The following is a 17,896-nucleotide window of genomic DNA, read 5'->3' as shown; positions in this document are numbered from 1 at the left end:
AAATAAAAAATAATTGACAGAACATGAGTGAACAGAAAGTAAAAAGAAAACAAAAAAAAACTAAGCACAATATAACATGATAAGGCTTCAGAAAAATCGATTTGCCTTGCCCTCCCCATGATATGTTCCTAAGATGGCTCTGTATCCTTCAGCAAGGCCACTGTAGTGAATTTATCGTGTAAAAATACAAAAAAAAAAAAAAAAAACTGCTGCAGAATGTTAGGGTCCCATATCCAATCAAAATCCTTTGGGGTCATTCAAGTATTATGTCAGCATCAATGGCGGGGGAGAGGGGGGTTTTCGATTTGCTGACTTTTGGTGAAAAGGGGGAGAGGGGAGGTTCAGATAATGCTTACGTAATCAACCACCCTTTATGAAAACATGAAATATTCTAAATTGCATCTTACTCCGTGTGCCAAAAACGAGAAAAATCTTTCGTTAGTTTGTGAGCACCTGAACTAACATTCTCTTTGATGATAAATCCCTTACAGAGCCTCTTCAGCAAACTCTAAATGTTTCACGGATCCTTCAAGTGCTCAGGAAATGTATCTGGACCGCTTAAGTGCTCAGGAAATGTATCCGGACCGCTTAAGTGCTCTGGAACTGTGCAACGCATCACTCAGGTGATCCGTAATTATGCCACGGATCACTTAAGTAATCTGGGAATGTTCCGGGTTAACTTGAGTGATGTAGAACCGCACTGGGGGCCGCTTAAGTGCTTTAAAATTGTGACACATGTCACTCAAGAGATCTTCAAATGTGCCACGGATCGTTTAAGTGTTTTCGAGCTGTATCGCGGGTTACTTAAATGATCTTTGAATGTGCCATGGGCCTACTTCAGTGATCTGAAAATGTGCCACGGGCCACTTAAATGCTCTGGAATTGTGCCACTGGTCATTTAAACGATCTGTAAATGTTCCGCTTAGTTCATTTTTACAAAATTGGGTTTGGGGGGGGGGGCAAGCCACATCAGATAACCTTCAGGGCCACATTTGGTCCGGGGGGTCAAGGGTGGGTCGCAATGAATTTCTTAGAGAAATTTTGAGTCCTTAAACCTTCAAATGGCATTGAAATTAACAAAAATCGATTATATTAACATATAAAGGTATTTTCTTTCGAAATTTTCATTTTTTTAAATGTTCTTACATTAAAAAAGATATATTTTTTTCTTCTGGGGGAAGGTGCACGAGCCCCCAATGACTCCCCCTCCTCCTGCGTACGTTTCTGATCCCACCAATATGTGTTAGGAGGTAGGGGACAGTGCTGACTGAAATGTTGCTGACGGGGGGGGGGGGGGTCAAAAATTGATAGCCACTAGAATCCTTATCAAGTCGCCTTACCCTTTATCAATATTAACTACTGAAAACCAAAGGTGAAATTAAAAATATGCCCGGCAGATGGCAGTAAAAGCATAACTTTATCAACTAAAAGATTTTAAAAAATATCAATTGGAATTAATTTGTGTAAAAAAAAGTTTAAAGCAATTTAATTTGCTTATTTTCAAAAAAGTAGTAATTTATTTTGTTCGCACAAGGCTATCAACCTTGTTTTTCAATTCATCTCAAGATCACCCAAAAAATCGAGTAAGTCCAGCCTGCAGTCAGAGAGTAGCCAGGCTGCCGAGATCTCTGTGTAATTTGAATTGAAAGTTAATTTTGATCGTCTCCTCCTAGCGTGAATCAACTTGAACTGGACAACAAAACGTCAACAAATCTCTCATGATTACGATTTTAAAATGATGTGTGAATCGCTTGATTACGATTCGGAAGTGTTTTATTTCAACTCGGTGAATCCTTCGCTGAAACAACCTAGAAATAAAAATCCTAGAAGAAAAATAATCAGTTCGTTTCATTTATAAAAAATTATTTCCTTCTATTTACTCCCGATTTCCTTTTATCTTATATTTACTTAACCTATGACCCTCTCTATGTACGCTATTTAATTATTATTATTTTTCTAAACTCAACTATTCTTTGTTATTTTGGGAAATACATTTTTCCCATCGCAACTTATTTGAAGTATTTGTACTGATCATTTTTATTTTGTTGTGAAAAAATAAATATGCACATATGATATTCTACCATATGGTATGTTTGATGACGAATATGATGAATAGCGGAAGAGATCCCGTTGATAAGATCTCCGAAGTTGTTGTTTATAATTATTCCCTATAGCTAAATCTTTGGTTGGATATATTGTTTTAGCACTAAGTTTCCAGTTGAACATTAGTATTACAGTGAAAAATTTTAAATACAGTGAAAAATCTATATAACAAGGGTTCTTAGCCAGGGGGTCCATAGACTCCATAGGGTCGTTATATAGATTTTGGGGAGGATCTGTGAGCTTTGAAAAGCAAATTTAATTTTACATTGCTGTGTAAAGTATACCGTACAGAATACCATTTTGTGAAAGTGTCCATAGCTTTTACTTTATTTGCACATGGGTGTTGGACTTCATCTCACTACAGGCGTGGATCCAGAACGATGTGATAGGAGGGGCAAATTGTATAAGTTTGTTTCATGGTCCGTATTTTATGGGACAGACAAATTTTCCCATACTATTGAGCTACTACTTGGGAGGGAAAGATCGTCCCTCCCCTGGATCCACGCCTGAGTGAAGGCAGACATCTTCAACAACAAATGGAGTGGAGGCATCTTCAGCTGCAAATTGAGTGGGGACAGGCATTTTCAGCTGCAAATGAGCAGAGACGCTATGAGCAGAACAGAGATATATTATGATCTATATGTTATTATATGAGGCAGATAGATATTCAGCCTTTGTTCCTTTCAGTGCAAGAACTCTCAGCATCAAACTGAACAGTCTAGACATTTTGGACCCTTATATTTTCTATCTACATGTATCAAACAAGGAAATGAGCTGACCAAATCACTAATGGACGGGGACACCTACAAACTCAACTTGGTTATAGATATACAAAAGCCAACAACACCAGCTTTATTGGACTGGTGTTGGTTGTGTACTACAGTATAAAATAAAAAGATATTCAGTATTTCATCATCCTGTAAATTTTCATTTATCCAATATCAAAGCTGTTCATTTTAGAGTTCGATCAATTTGTCTTTCTTTGCAGCACTCTTTGGTGTTTTAAAAAACTTAGGTAGCCTGGGCAATACTCGAAACAAATGATTTTCCATAGAAATCTATTTGAAATCACATTTCAACTAGCAATCATGATTCCAGAAAAAATTATCTTTGTTAGCTGAGGTATACCATTGTACAGTGTGCATTCTTTATATTATGAATCATTCGTCCTAGAGCCATGATTAATTTTGAAAATGCTCAAAATGTGTTTGAAAGCTACCCAGTACCAGTTTTGAGAGTGAAAATACAATGTGTCATAAAATACCTATATTTTTTTAATGGTTCCCCCATGCTCTAACTTTGAATTAGAAAGTTGTTCCCATCTCTCCTGATGTCAACAAAGAAAATCCCATGTTTCTAAGTGCAATATTCACAGACATGTTTGGGGAAAGAACAGTATCACTTTGAGGAAATAAGCATTGTTTGTTAGTTTTTTGCTGTTCTCCCCCCCCCCCCACCATTTTTTCTCAAATTTTTTAATTCAAATATCTCAGTGAATATTGCAGTTGAAAACATTAGATGTTTTGTGGGGCTCAGAAGAGACAGGGCAACAACTTTCTGATTGGAAGTTCAAGGAAAAGCAGAACCATATAAAAATTTAAAATTTTTTATTTTATGACGAACAGCGTTTCCACTCCCAAAATTGTACAGGGTAATTTTTTTACCGCATTTTGAGCATTTTTGAAATTCATCATACCTCTAGGACTAATAGTTTATAAGATAAAGATCGCATTATCACTTACAGGACACCCTGTATATCAATCTTTGGTCCTAATACCCTTTTCACATGGGCGGAGATACAGAGGGGCATGAGCCCCCCCCCCCCCAGAGTCAAACGTGGAGTCGACTGATCTAATGTATATATGTAATCGATGAATTGACATCATCATCATCGTGCCCCCCTCAGACTTCCAAGTCAATCTCCGCCTATGCCTTTTCACAGTGTTAATATGTTCCACCTGTAACGAATAAATCCTTTGTAGTGATATGTTTCTCAGTCCCTTGATTAGTTATATAGGAATTTCACTGTATTTATTTTCATTTTGTTTTATTGAGTGTAACCTATAAATATTGGTGATGGGCAAATTATACAGCTTGCAAGCCAGATGGCCTGCTTAGAGGTTCTATCCTGCCCTCTGCAGATTTTAAAATAAAATTTTCTTATTTCAGTGTTTTGAAAAAAATCATTAGAGGGGGTGACCCGTTTTATTGCATATAAGAAAATATAGTTGTGATAATTTAAATAGGAATTGATGTTAAAAAATTTTACGTGTGCAAAAAAGTGGAACACACATATGCAAAGTTGTTAGAAAATACCTACTTATCACATTTATATTTTTTCCACAGTTATAAAGGATAGGCTAACCCATATTGTCTCATTTGCAGTGAAACTGGTAATTTCCAAAGACAACACATTCTGCCTACTTCATGTCAAAGCAGTAAATTTTAATTACAGTGTTCTGCCTCTTCAGCCAGCATGCCCAGAAATTCAAGTCACAGATTCTGGAAAATTCTTAAAAAATGATACTTTATTTAGAAAATCCATTGAATTGACTAAATGCAAATTGTGATCCTTGTTAAACCTAGATTTTACCGGCTTGCTGGGAATTTACCTGACCTCAACATTCAAATAGCTTATGTTTCTTGAGTTACAGCATGGCTAATGTAGGGGAATTTTGTATGGTGTTGATCAATGTCCAAATATGTCTGGCCCATCATTTTTTTTTTTTTTTGGCCGTCTCTAAAAAAGTGTGTCCACCACTGGCTTATATAAGGAGGACACTCACAAAATAATCACACAATTCCAGATTCTGTGAGAACAAACAATCAAATAGTATCAAACAATCTTTCAAAACAATCAAGAAAGATTGTTTTGACAAGATTCAAACACACAATAAAACAATATTCTCAGCCATTTCCAGGCAAGAGGGACAAGATGAAATTGGTTATTTGAGATTATTCGTTCTGTATGGCATGTTTTCTTCAGCAGTGATATATTTCATTACTTGACAAACCACATATTTTTCATCTTGAAATTAGCACCTATGGACTAGATTTTTCTTCCATGTCGTTGTAAAGTTTGCACCTACACTGCATTAGGACACTTGGTATTGCTGTTCAACAAACAGTACTTGTGTTGTTAATCTGTTAACAATGTATCGATATCTGTTTGGGATGTTTTTCTATACTGATATAGTAAGTGGAATCTGTTATAAGATAACCTCTTTTTTAAATTTTTTTTTTTTATTTGGGTCCTTCAGAAACAACTCCTCGTGTTCCACAGAGTATGCCACGAGGCTTACAAATGTAAGTAACAACAACAAACATATACGGTTCAAGAAACTCAAAAATTGCAATACAGCGTAATAGAAAAGAAAGGATGAATCAGATCAGTATGTACAATAACAACATACGGATTCAATTCGAAAGCACAATATTGCACCAGTGAATGCCATATGGTATCAATGCAATGCAATTTATATATCTCAATGATTTATTTCGACCTGTTGCTTTTCCTTGATATTTTGAATCGTATCACATTCTCCACAAGTGTTTTTGTATACACGAGATTCTTATTAATAAATTTCAAGGAGTACCCACCACTTTTCGGGAATGCTTTGACCATGGGCGGAGATAGGGGGTCCCCCCCTCCCGTGTCAAGTTGGAGTCATCTGATCTAATGTGTACTTGTATATATGAATTGGCATCATCATCGTACCCCCTCCCCAGACTTTCAAGTCTATCTCCGATTATGGCTTCGACATCTCCCTTAGATGGGAAGCGGGGTGTGTCCAGTCCTTTATGTTTATGTAAAGTTTACAATATGCTTCGAATTGATCTAATGGTATTTTTCTACTTTCAGGCACAATGTTCCACAAGCTGTTGAAGCTCACATAAAATCTGATTCAAGACAGAAGGGGAAGGAATAAGTTTGATAAACATGTCGAACACTTCAGCTGAGACGTTTGAGGACTTCTTTGTGTCGTTAACCCTAAAGAATTCCTTCACTCATGTATGTTCCTTGGCAATGATGGTTGGTGGTGTGGTTCCATACATCCCACAGTATCGTGAGATACGGAGAACGTTGAACACTGATGGCTTCTCTTTATATGTGTGTTTAACTCTTCTGGTAGCAAACACTTTAAGAATTGTTTTCTGGTAAATACTTGCTTTTTACCAGTTATGGCTCTTTATAAATGTGCTTTATATTTTTGTTTCTGTTTTTGTTATAAGAGGGTGGATCAAATGAAAACGGAACAGGATCCACACAATGAATTGACATGTTTCATTTCAAACTTAATTTCCAAAGCTACACAAATACTTGCCCCACTGTTTCACGAAGTGATGAATACCCTGCTTGTAGAAGTCCTTTGAGATAAGAATCAGTTTTGAATATTGTCCATAATTTTACTGTCCAAGTAAAAACGGTGACCCTTCGGTGTCTTTTTCAGTAGAGCAAAAATGTGAAAGTCACGTGGTGATAGATCCTGGGATATACTGTGGGTGTTCCAACACTGTCTACCAAAACTTTGAAAACACATTCTGTGTAAGAGCAGCCATATGTGGCTATGTGTTGTCATGCAGCAATCAAGACTAAATGACCTGGCCTGTTATCATCTGGAGCATGAAAATGCATGGCCACAAATGGCTGTTCTTATGCAGAATGCATTGGTGAAGTTTCGGTTGAGAATATTGAACACCCCCCTCACTGTATAGCCTGGATCTATTGCCATGTGACTTTTACATTTTTGGTCTGCTGAAAAAGGTATTGAAGGACCATCTTTATTACTCAGACAACGGAGTCATGGACAATGTTCGAAAGAGATTCCAATCTCAGCCAAAAGATTTCTATTAGCAGGATGTTCACCACTTGATGAAACAGTGGGACAGGTGCTTTTGGAGATCACGTTTGAGATAAACTATGTGATTTTATTCTATGGCTCCTGTTCAATTTTCATTTGATCGCCCTTTAAACATGTTAGTTACTCATCTTTTTGAGTCCATCTAGAGTCTAAAACAATTCAAGTTGTGTATCAATTTTTATATAATGTCTCCCTGCTAATGCTGCTTAAAGCAAGCTGATTTGATTCAGAATAATTCTAAAATTGTTAGTCATATGTATATAACTTCAAGAAAGAACTCTCGAAATAATAAATTTCAAAATATTTTATAGATCAATTTTTTAAATATAATTTCAACACTTTTTTACATGGCGTATCATTTGGTTGATATGGCCTTAATAAAATTAGTTCACATTTTCAGGTTTGGTCATCCATATGAATTGCCATTACTTCTTCAGAGTATTATAATGAATTCAGCCATGCTGGCCATGATACATTTATGCGTCAAGATCAAAAACCAGACACAGATCGTTCCTCCTAAACCTCATCACTTCACAGGTTTGTGCTACTTGCCTTGCTGTTAATAAGAGTTTGAAAAAATTTTCATAAGTATACCTTTTGCCATAGTGTTTCGATTTGTTGCATGTTGATGCTATTCACTTTTTATGCTCTATATTTTCATTGATATTTGTTTGATGCAAAATAACTTTTATTGATTATTATAACTGGATTTTATGTTTATTTTTTCCTTTAGTAGATTCCTGTAATTTTAAATTGTTAATTTAAAAAATGCATACAATGGATCCAGCTTAGTACAACATATTTTCGTGTGGTCCCAACTTCTTTCCTATATCAATATTGTAAATTATCATTATCAAACATTTCCTGCATTATGTTCAGATTTTTGCTATTTCCCGCTTACAATGTTTGGAAAATTTAGCTCAAGCTTTACCTTCCTTGAAATTAGTGTAATTTTCTGGCTTTTTCTCATGTAAAAAAACAAAAATGATGATTAATTATGTGCTAGAGATTAGCAATATAAATTATTATAGGATAACTAGAATGAGGCTTTCCTTTGATTGCTATTTGCAGACCACTTCTTGGATTCTTGGAAGCTAATTCTTTACATAACAGCCAATAAGTTAGAGAGCCTGTATGACCTTTACAATTTCAGATAATAAGTCAGTAAAGACACCAGATTTTTGCCAAGTATAATTCAGACCAAAATGGCAGAGAGTAAACTGAAAAGAAAAGCCCTAAGTTTAGCAGTTTAGAGGAAAGAATAAAAATTTTTTGAATTTGTGGACAAAAAAATCTTTTTGATTTCGGGAGTTCAGCTTGCTTCCAAACACTTAAATCACCATCATTTTCAGAATGAGATGCCATGTAGAGAGAGAGATGAAATTCTTCAAAAAGCGTTTTGATTTTGATCAAGAAACCTTACTTCAAAGATGCAAGTACATAGATATCAATCAAAATGCAAGCTTCATTTTTTTTTAATTTTCTCATATAAAACTTGTAAATATAATTAGGATACTAAATCAATGTGTTGTAACGTTCGTGAATAAATCAAAAGCTGCATAAAGAAACCATAGTAGATGTAAAAGTTATATCTAATAATGCTCATTGAGATTTCCTGTTTAAAATGTTTCCCTGCTTACTGCTCCCTGTTTCTCATCTTATAATGACTGTTTTTTGAAAAACATTATAAGCATGATCCACTGTAATTTATATTCAAATAAAGAAAATTTCAGTAGTTTGGCAAAATGAGAAGTTTAACAGCACAATAGCTGAGGATATTGATATAAATCTTCCAACTGCTCCTATATATCGCTTTTGAATGATGGGCGTATTACACTGGTTAATCAATCATCTGTTCACATTTTAATTCAATTTGATGACTACTGAATAAATGAGTGGCAATGAATGAAATAACACCAGGAGTTTGTCACTGGACTTATCCCCTTGCCAAGATCTCTTCCAGCCCAGATTCATAGTAGAGTCAGGAATATTTTATTTTGAGTGAAAAGAAAATAATAAAACTTTTACAATATATTTTTCCGGAATACTACTGTATTCTGCAAGTAAAATTTATTTGATTTCATTTAAGGTGAAGTTAAAAGCATAGTTGATGGTTCTTTAATTAAAGTTAGTTGAATAAAAGAACTTGGTTACTATAAATGATTATTGCGACTTATTTTTAACCAGCGATCTATGTGCCTATAGCAATAGTGCATAGAGTTGTGACGTTCATAGACACCAAACCTAGATTATTCATCAATAAATTGAACTTCAGCCCTAGAACTTTACCTTCTAGCTTCATTTGTATATAATACTTTTTCCGTTTTCTATGACGTCTTCATATGCTTTGTTAAAACACTGCTCAGATTTTTTCTTTTGAATCTGTGTAAAAAATGTAAATGTGTCATAACATAAAACATTTGTCCTCCATTTTTGAAAATGTTATGTCTATAACACAGACTATTAATATTAATTTCCTTAAAATTTTAAAATTTAGAGATTTTTATTTAGTGAAGAGTTTTTTTTTCCATACTTTGCTCTCATTAATTTTTTTCCTTTTTAATTCTGTTATTAACTTTTTTAAATTATGGCTTGAGCACATGTTCGGCCATAACACTTTGAAACATTCATTTCTTAGAGGGCTGATAATTATCTTCATGATAATAATAAGATAGTGGCTGTATGTTTTGTCATTGAAATAGTTATCAGATTTCATGTATTAACATGAGATGAATTTAACCAAAAAAGAAGAAAGAAAAGTTTTATTTATTGAGGATGAAAAGTTCATAGGGGTGATAGCTAATCCAGATTTTATATCCTTCATTCTTAGACACATTAGTTTTTTCCAAGACCACCAAATCAAAAATTATCCTCAAAATTTTCTTCTTCCATTTCTTCTATTAATATCTTATACTTTTTTGCATATGTCTGTTCAAGCAGCTTTGTGATAGCCATTATTTGAAGCATGCATTGCATGGGTTTTTGGGTTTTTATTTTCGTAGAAAAATAGTACATAAATTTGTTAATTTTTTGGACATTCAGTTGTGTTACTCATAAACATTTAATATGCATGTAGAATGTATGAGTTTCTCTAATTATTTTTTTATATGTGAAACTGTTCTACACAAATATTAATTATAGGCTTTTAAAATTATCATTAATGAACAGCGTGTAAAAAAAGCCAGTAAATGTTTTTTTTATATCCGAAAACACCATGTTGAATTTTTGTTATTTTTAATTTCGAAGCTGGTTGTATATATTTTTTTAGTAGAGGTAACTTCCTTTTCAGAGAACCTTCATAAAATGGAGAAAACTTAGTATAATGTTGAATCGTAAACATGAGAGTAAACTGAGAAGTAAACATGAGAGTAAACATGAGAGTAAACTGAGAAGTAAACATGAGAGTAAACTGAGAAGTAAACATGAGAGTAAACTGAGAAGTAAACGTGAGAGTAAACTGAGAAGTAAACATGATTTTTGGATCCTATACTTAAAAAGCAAAAGTTATTGAAAAAAATAGAGATAAAACATTTCCTGCTCTTCTCAATCTAACGATAAGTTAGAATTTTAATCTTCCAGTGTATTTACTTCATTTTCTTTAAAGTGTTTCTTAAGTACCCCATAAGTGATTGTACAAGTTGCATTCAATAAGAACTGAGAGTAAAATCATAAATAATCAATCAATATAGGTACAACAAAAAATAATTTATTTTTCAAAATATCTTCCCTCAAATGATATGTAATAGTTCTAAAATTGTTTAATCCCCTTTCCAAAGCACGGAGAAAAGGCTTTTTCTTTACGCTGTCTCAGTGAACCCTACACAGCTATAATATCTACCTATTCACTACTTTTTCCCGATATGTGTTGTTGCAAACTTTTCAAAACTGAAACAGTATGGAAGCACAATATTAAAATCATTCCACAACCCCTCCTTCCTTACAGTCCAGATCTGGCACCATGCGATTTCTGACTGTTTCTGATGTTGAAGGAAAAGTTCCATAGGAGAATTATTAGTTTTTTCAGCTGTGTCGGGTTCACTGGCAGCTTCCAGAAAAAGCTTTTCTACTTGCTTTGAAAATTGGCTTGAACAATGGAAACCATTACAGTATATCATCTGAGGGAAGATATTTTGAAAAATAATTATTTTTGCTGTACCTATATTCCTTGATTATTTACAATTTTACTCCCAGTTTGTACGGATCACACCTTGTACATGCTATTAAACATTTCTACATGCATTTAGAAGCAGATTTATGGCTTTTCCCCACTTGTGGGCAGTACTTTTTTTCTAATTTTCTTGACCACCTATTCTCAAAATTTTCCACTTTTTTTAACTTGCCATCCTGGGCTATAGCCAGCTTATCCTCCATGTAAATATACCTCTGCTTGCATTAGACTAAATTATTTCTAGCGAGTCTTATCAAGTGTGACTAAACTTAATTTTTAGAGTAACTGTCATGTGCAGATTTTTAATGTGATTAATTCATGTGCTATGCATCATGTTTTGTTGAATTCATGGAGTTGAAAGTACTAAAAAAACTGACGAATTATTTGATGTTATATAGACAAACATTTCAATTATCCGCACCAACATCTAACGGCTTCAAGTTTTGTTGGGAATTTTTTTTATTTTTTAAAACTTCCCATAACAAAACTTATCACACTAACAAAAAATGAAATGAAGACTTAATTACTAATGAAGACTTAATTACTAATGAAGACTTAATTACTAATGAAGACTTAATTACTAATGAAGACTTAATTACTAATGAAGACTTAATTACTAATGAAGACTTAATTACTAATGAAGACCCTTAGAAGTCTATATTTGTTTCTCTCAAAAGTAAATGGAATCCTAAGAAATTTAATCATCTGGAAAATTTAGCTTTGAGGGAAAATTCTCATTTGAAGGCTTCATTGAATTTGTAAATGATCTTGTATGTGTCTTTGATTTTTTTAAATCTGAAAAAAAGCTGATGGCTGATTCTAAAATAGGAATTCTTGTTAAAATAAAAGATTGTGAAAGAGAAGATATGTAATTTTTTTTTTTGTAATGAGTTATCGTTTTTGGTATTTTAACAATATAGTAAAACCTCTCTGAAAGTTCACTTCACCTTTAAGGTCAAAATTTTCTTGTAGTGAATTTTTTCCTATACACTCATCAAGGGGTTAGTTATTTGAAAATCAGAGGAGGTGCTCACTTAAAGAGATTTTACTATATTTATTTTTGACACATACAAGACTGTATGATTTTCTGTGCGTGTTTGTCTAAAGTGTATGTTTTCTGCCACAAACACAGAGGTTTTAAAAGAGTATGAAGCTGACACAACTACTTCAGGTGACGAGAAACATTTTCATTCTATTCCTCCACAAACTTCACCTAGAACTTTCTGGGGTATGTTATGCACTCTCTCTAAAAAAAAAAAATAAACCTTAATGTGTGATGTTATTCTAACCACTGGTAACATTATATAACTTGGTTTATCTTTCTTGTTTCACATAATTTTTTTTTCTCAACTACTCATTATTTCAATGTTTAAGCATGCTCATTCAGAAGAAAAGTAACTTTGCATGGACAAACATAAACTTTTGCATGAATATTATCAAAATTTTACACTGATTGCATGTCAAATCATTATGTATGGTTCTCTATCACATATCTGTTCATCTTTACATTCTTATTATTTTTAGCACATTCTTTATATTTATATACTCACCTTTCCCATAAGTGATCCACTTCATTGCTTTGAAAGCACATCATTAATTCCCTTGCTTGCTTCTAGAGAGACTCACTTTGGATGCAAAAATAAGGGTGAGATTGAGTGAGCTAACCTAATTTTGAATGTGAAATTTTTTATGTTCAGAAACAGTTTTTGATAGTTTTCGTATTATCCTTTGCTGCACACATTTGATTGCTTTAGGAAGTGGTATATGCTCATGAATTTATTGTTTAAGTTGTTTATGCAGGCTGTTTTTTGATGGCTCAGTAAGTGGTCGCATTCACAGAAGAATCAATGTTGTGCTTTGGAATTTATGACACTGTTTCTCTGCTTCATAGAAATTCAGTTTATTCAATGGTTGTGCTGTTATATTTCTATAGAATGCCTAGCTTTTGTACAGGAATTGAATATGAAAAAAATATTTCATGAGAAAAGAAAACTGCTCTGTTGGTTGAAATTTATTTATAATTTACTATCTCTCTGGCCTGAATACATGATAATTTCCAAAGACACCAGCTTCTGATTGTGTGAATTCATTCATTGATGATTCAAATTCGTTCATCTGTTTCTTTCTTATGTTTGTGTATTGGTATATGTTTTTTATTTGATTGTTTATGTAATGTGATCTGAAATTGACCAATCTTTGCATTTAAAAATAGACTTTGAGAGTTTGTTTTTTTAATAATAGTTGATTTATATTAATAATTCAAGTGCTGATCACAAATATATTATCCTTTCGTTTCAGTCATAACTTTTTATAAATTTATAAAAAATAAATAAATTTATGATAGTAAATAAATTTTATAAATGCAAAAACTTTTCTGTAAATTTGACTACAATGCTCTGCATGTACTGACTTATAGAGATTTAGTTTTTTTGGTTTTGCTTCTAAATATCATTTAGAATTACAGTACACTTGTAATGTTCTCTTCAATTTTTTTCCTTTTTACTGGCACTGGTTCTTGCTGTGTATGATATAAAATTCAGTGATACCTTAGCTAATTAACACCTTAACTTACAAATTTTTCGTCTAATAAAAATGCATTCTTTTGATGTTTCAAGCATTCAACTTTGGCTTTCAAGCATCGGCTAATGAATATGGATGCGGCTAATGAATGCTTTGGTTTATATGGATGCACATGCTAACATAGAGCAGCCACATTGTGAGCTAAATTTTTGTGCAAATCAAAACGAATCCAATGAGTAACTGTTACTTGAGCAAGGTTATTTCCCACCTCGGAATTGCTTTTCAAATACATCTCTACTTCTCTTTCAGAAAGATTTTCAGCCATTTCATGTGAAATGAATGACTAACCTAAGAGAAAATGCATTTAAAAAGCTCCAGACTTGAATGATTTCAGTGGATACAGTAAGATACATGCTTAATACTCTGCATGTATGTGTGTGAGAGAAATGATATGACTGTATCACATAGCACCCCACCTCTCATCATTAGCGGATCTAGATCTCGCTGTTGTGGGGAAGGGGTAATTTTACAAGTTGCTAAAAATTATTCGCTATGAATAGGGTAACCACACATCCTGCATATTCCCAGACAGTCCCTTTTTTCTTTTTTTCTTTCCATCCCGACTTTTTTGTCCATAAACAATTTTCAGAGAGTTGCTTTTCCCATTTCTCTCAGTGAACAAAAATTCCTCTTCTCAGTTTTTTTTAATCACAGCATAGAATGCGGATGCATTTCTAAATGAAGTGATTGAATGCAACATTATCATATAGAAGTTCTGAAAATTTCATGAATTATCACATTTTGCTTGAGGGTGTAATCGAGGTGATCACCCCCTTCCCCGCCCCCATAGATCCGTGCCTGCCTCTCATACACTTTTTTTTTCACTATGTCTCGTGAGCCTGATTGGCATAGCATACCATAGTATAAAATAAAAGATTTTCAGTTTTTCATCTTCCTTTAAATTCTCCTTTGTCTAATTGTGAAGTTTATCTCAGCCTTCAGACAGTATTTGCATTTTTTGCAGTGCTCCTTAGGTATTTTATGAAACTTATCTTCAAATTTTGTGTGGTTTCAAGAAAGAATTGAACATTTTTTCCATAGAAACTTACGGAAAATCTTGATTCACTAAGGAACGTGATTCTGGAATGAATTATTTTTGTTAGCTGAGGTATCACTGTATAGTGAAATGTCATCAAATGTACATATATAATGAGTGTTATACAGTAGAACTTGGTTGATTTGAACTCTTTACGAACTCCTTTTGAGTTTCTTATCTAATTTAATGTTAAAACTTCCTGTTTAATTAAATTTTTTTTATGTTTTGGATAATTCGAAAGTGAAGGGAAAAAATCATGATTTTTTTTGTATGAGGAAATTTATTTTGGAAAAGTTCTATAAGAAGTTACTTTGCTTTTTCTGAACCAAATTGTCGAACAACAGATCTTTAAAGACAAAAGTTTGAAAATTCTGTTTTTCCTCCACTCTTTTTTCTGATAATTTAATGTCCATTTTAACTTTGTTCAGCTGGAGTGCATTGAGAATGTGTACCACTTAATATCAGTCATGTTCAACCTATGGTTCAAAGTGTACCATTCAAAATCTGAATCCTTTTATCATCGTTAAGTATATAAAAAGTATTGGAAAGTACAAATTGTGTAATATGTTAATGAAGGTATATTTTAGTTTCTTGATAGTATATATAAGAATAATAAGTGAAATTTGGAAAACAGTTTCGTAACAGATAATCATGAACTGTTTCCATAAATCAAGATTTGAGCATTTTCAAGAAATCCTGCAGTGATGCTGATTCCAGAACAGTGGAATCATGTAGCAGCTAATATCAATTATTAAAATTTTGAAGACAGTTTCATAACTAATGATTAAAATTGTAAGAATTGATAATTATTATCCTATGTGAATGTTGATGATTAAACTGCAATTTGTAGTCATTTTGCCGATCCAGGATAGATTTATTGGATAATTCTAATTTTTTCCAGTGACTTAAATTAACCAAGTTCGACTGCATAATAATTTGTGTGCATGGCTGCACATGGTTGAAAAATTTTCTATGGGAACATTGTACTTATGTATATTTCCTTTGTTTCAATTTTTTTTGTCCTTCAAACTGATGTCATCTTTTTTTTTTTTTTACAAGTATGGTCATAACTTAAGCAAAAGTCCAAGTTAGTTCTTGTTTAGTATGATATTGGATTCTGATTCCCAAAAAATCTTTCAAGGATTTAAAAAAAAAAATTTGTTTAAACTTGCCTTTAAATTGGGAAACATTTATTCAAAGATTGCTTGATAAGACATTGAAAGCACTGACTTTTCTTGTTCTGTAGTTGAACACACTTGCTGATGGATAATCTATATGCATATCATATTTGTTTATATATTTTCCGATGGGTGTTAGAGCCAGTGTGCAATACAAAATTTTAGAATGTAGTATTTTGCATATTAAAATGCTTAGAATACATACATAAACATTTCAAAATTTTAATAAACGATCCTTAATTAATTTTTGAGACTTAATCATTTATTTAATCCCAAAAAATAAAATTCACAGTTCTTGGGGTAGATCGAGTTGTCATATATTCAGCAATGAAGGTGCCAACTGCTTTTCTTGGAATTCTTTCTCTGCCAACAAGTAGGATCAGATTCTTTTTTTTATACTAGAAATCCTGATTTAAAGAAAAAAAAAATAATCACATCCATGTGAAACAGACATTAAACATGTATCTCATCACGCTGAATGAAATTTTAAAAAAATCTTCAAAGATTTTAATACTGTTGAATTTAAAATGAATTTTCTTCCTTCACATATTGTATGACATTTTCCCATACAGATTTCGATGCGAGATATTTCTGGGATTGGACTGATTTTCTGAGCTACCTTGAGTTCGCTGCTACGTTCACAGCAATGATGGGCATTTTCATGTATTTCTTTGTGGAAGTCATCGTAGTTGTCGAGCTGCTGGGTTTCTTAGCGGTCTTCACTGAAGCCATGCTCGGGGCTCCCCAATTTTATAAAAACTTGAAGAAGAAGTCAACTATTGGAATGAGGTATACTAGTGGGAAAATATATTCTTCCCCCCACCTAATTTTTTTTTCTTCAATTCGCTTCGAGAGAAGTTTTTTGACGTTTAGTTATTTTGAATGTATGTTTATTATTTAAAAATTTATTTGAATTATCATTTGAGTATATTGTATATGGTAAAACCATATAGAGTTTATCCTGATTCAAGTTCAAATCCCGTTGGCAGCACAGTGTTGGTCGATTTAAGTTTGTTTTATACCCTCAGGCACCATTCTTCTCACTGCACATAAAATAAAGTATGTGTTGATATTATGCATTTTAAATTGTGTTTTTCATTTATTGCAGCATTAAGATGGTACTTTTATGGATGTTGGGTGATGTTTTCAAGACTATTTATTTTGTGCTCCGTGATGCACCTGTACAGTTCTTCATCTGTGGTGTTTTGCAAGTGATGATAGATATTTCAATTTTACTTCAAGTATACGTCTATCGAGTAGTGCCTAGTCCTGTGAAATTACTAATCAAGGGCTCTCAACACATCAGCTGAGACAATCACGTGTGTTCTAAATCTCATGAAATTTTAAAATATGTTTGGAAAAAAAATATTTAGGTAATGTAAATGTGTATTGAGGGAAAAAAAGAGGGTGCTTGCTCAGTATTGTTTTATATGCATGCTTTTTATTACTAAAATCATTATTGCTTACTTGACCTTTAACCAAGAAAATGCGTGTGTCTATCAAGTTGGTTGATAATCAATATTGTATGTTATAAGAGAAGCTTTTGATGTTGCATAATGATTATTAAGTGGTAAAATGTCTGTGTAAGATGAGATATGAATTTTTAATATATTGATGTGAGATTTGTTCCTAAACATTTTGCAGCCAACGCTTGTTTTTTTATGAACCCCTATGGCGGGGGTGTATGTATGTTTGACCTTTGGAAAGGCACAAAAGTTTTCTTCCTGAGAAATTTTGAGTTACCACTTTTTAAAAAGCATTTAAATTAACAAAAATTAGTTAAAATAGAATATTAAAGGCATTTTCTTTCGATATATCAATTTTTTTTTCAAATTTTTTGCAGGCTTGGGGAGGGTATAGGCCCCTTCCCTGCTTACAAAACGTTGAAAGTTCATGAATGGGAAAGATATTTAAAGAAATAGTTTGGGACCAGAGAAGACTTGTTTGTAAAAACATGCGTCGACTGCAT

At 33.0% G+C, this 17,896-nt stretch overlaps 1 protein-coding gene across 2 annotated transcripts; it reads left to right on the top strand.

Moving 5' to 3' along the window:
* The first annotated feature begins 1,686 nt into the window (after positions 1-1,686).
* LOC149074883 (solute carrier family 66 member 2) lies at positions 1,687-17,644 on the top strand. 2 transcript variants are annotated; one of them, XM_089245821.1, is made up of 6 exons: positions 1,687-1,841; positions 5,966-6,261; positions 7,366-7,502; positions 12,266-12,361; positions 16,500-16,716; positions 17,036-17,644. In XM_089245821.1, the coding sequence occupies exons 2-6, from the start codon at positions 6,044-6,046 to the stop codon at positions 17,235-17,237; spliced, it is 870 nt and encodes a 289-aa protein (XP_089101947.1). In that variant the 5' UTR covers positions 1,687-1,841; positions 5,966-6,043; the 3' UTR covers positions 17,238-17,644. The 2 variants fall into 2 exon arrangements, with proteins under 2 accessions (XP_089101947.1, XP_089101948.1); XM_089245822.1 differs by lacking the exon at positions 12,266-12,361 and having other exon boundaries at positions 1,703-1,841; positions 17,036-17,356.
* Positions 17,645-17,896: the final 252 nt, after the last annotated feature.

Source organism: Pholcus phalangioides, unplaced genomic scaffold (assembly GCF_987345545.1).
Source record: "Pholcus phalangioides strain wild (caught in Gottingen) unplaced genomic scaffold, Ppha-v1.0 ptg000016l_1, whole genome shotgun sequence".
NCBI lineage: Eukaryota > Metazoa > Arthropoda > Arachnida > Araneae > Pholcidae > Pholcus > Pholcus phalangioides.
This window is presented reverse-complemented; position numbering and strand designations above follow the sequence as displayed.

Coding starts and splice junctions, on each gene's coding strand:
- LOC149074883 (XM_089245821.1), top strand. CDS start 6,044: ATGTCGAACACTTCAGCTGAGACGTTTGAGGACTTCTTTGTGTCGTTA. Junction 6,262..7,365: donor ACTTTAAGAATTGTTTTCTG/GTAAATACTTGC, acceptor TCACATTTTCAG/GTTTGGTCATCCATATGAAT. Junction 7,503..12,265: donor TAAACCTCATCACTTCACAG/GTTTGTGCTACT, acceptor CCACAAACACAG/AGGTTTTAAAAGAGTATGAA.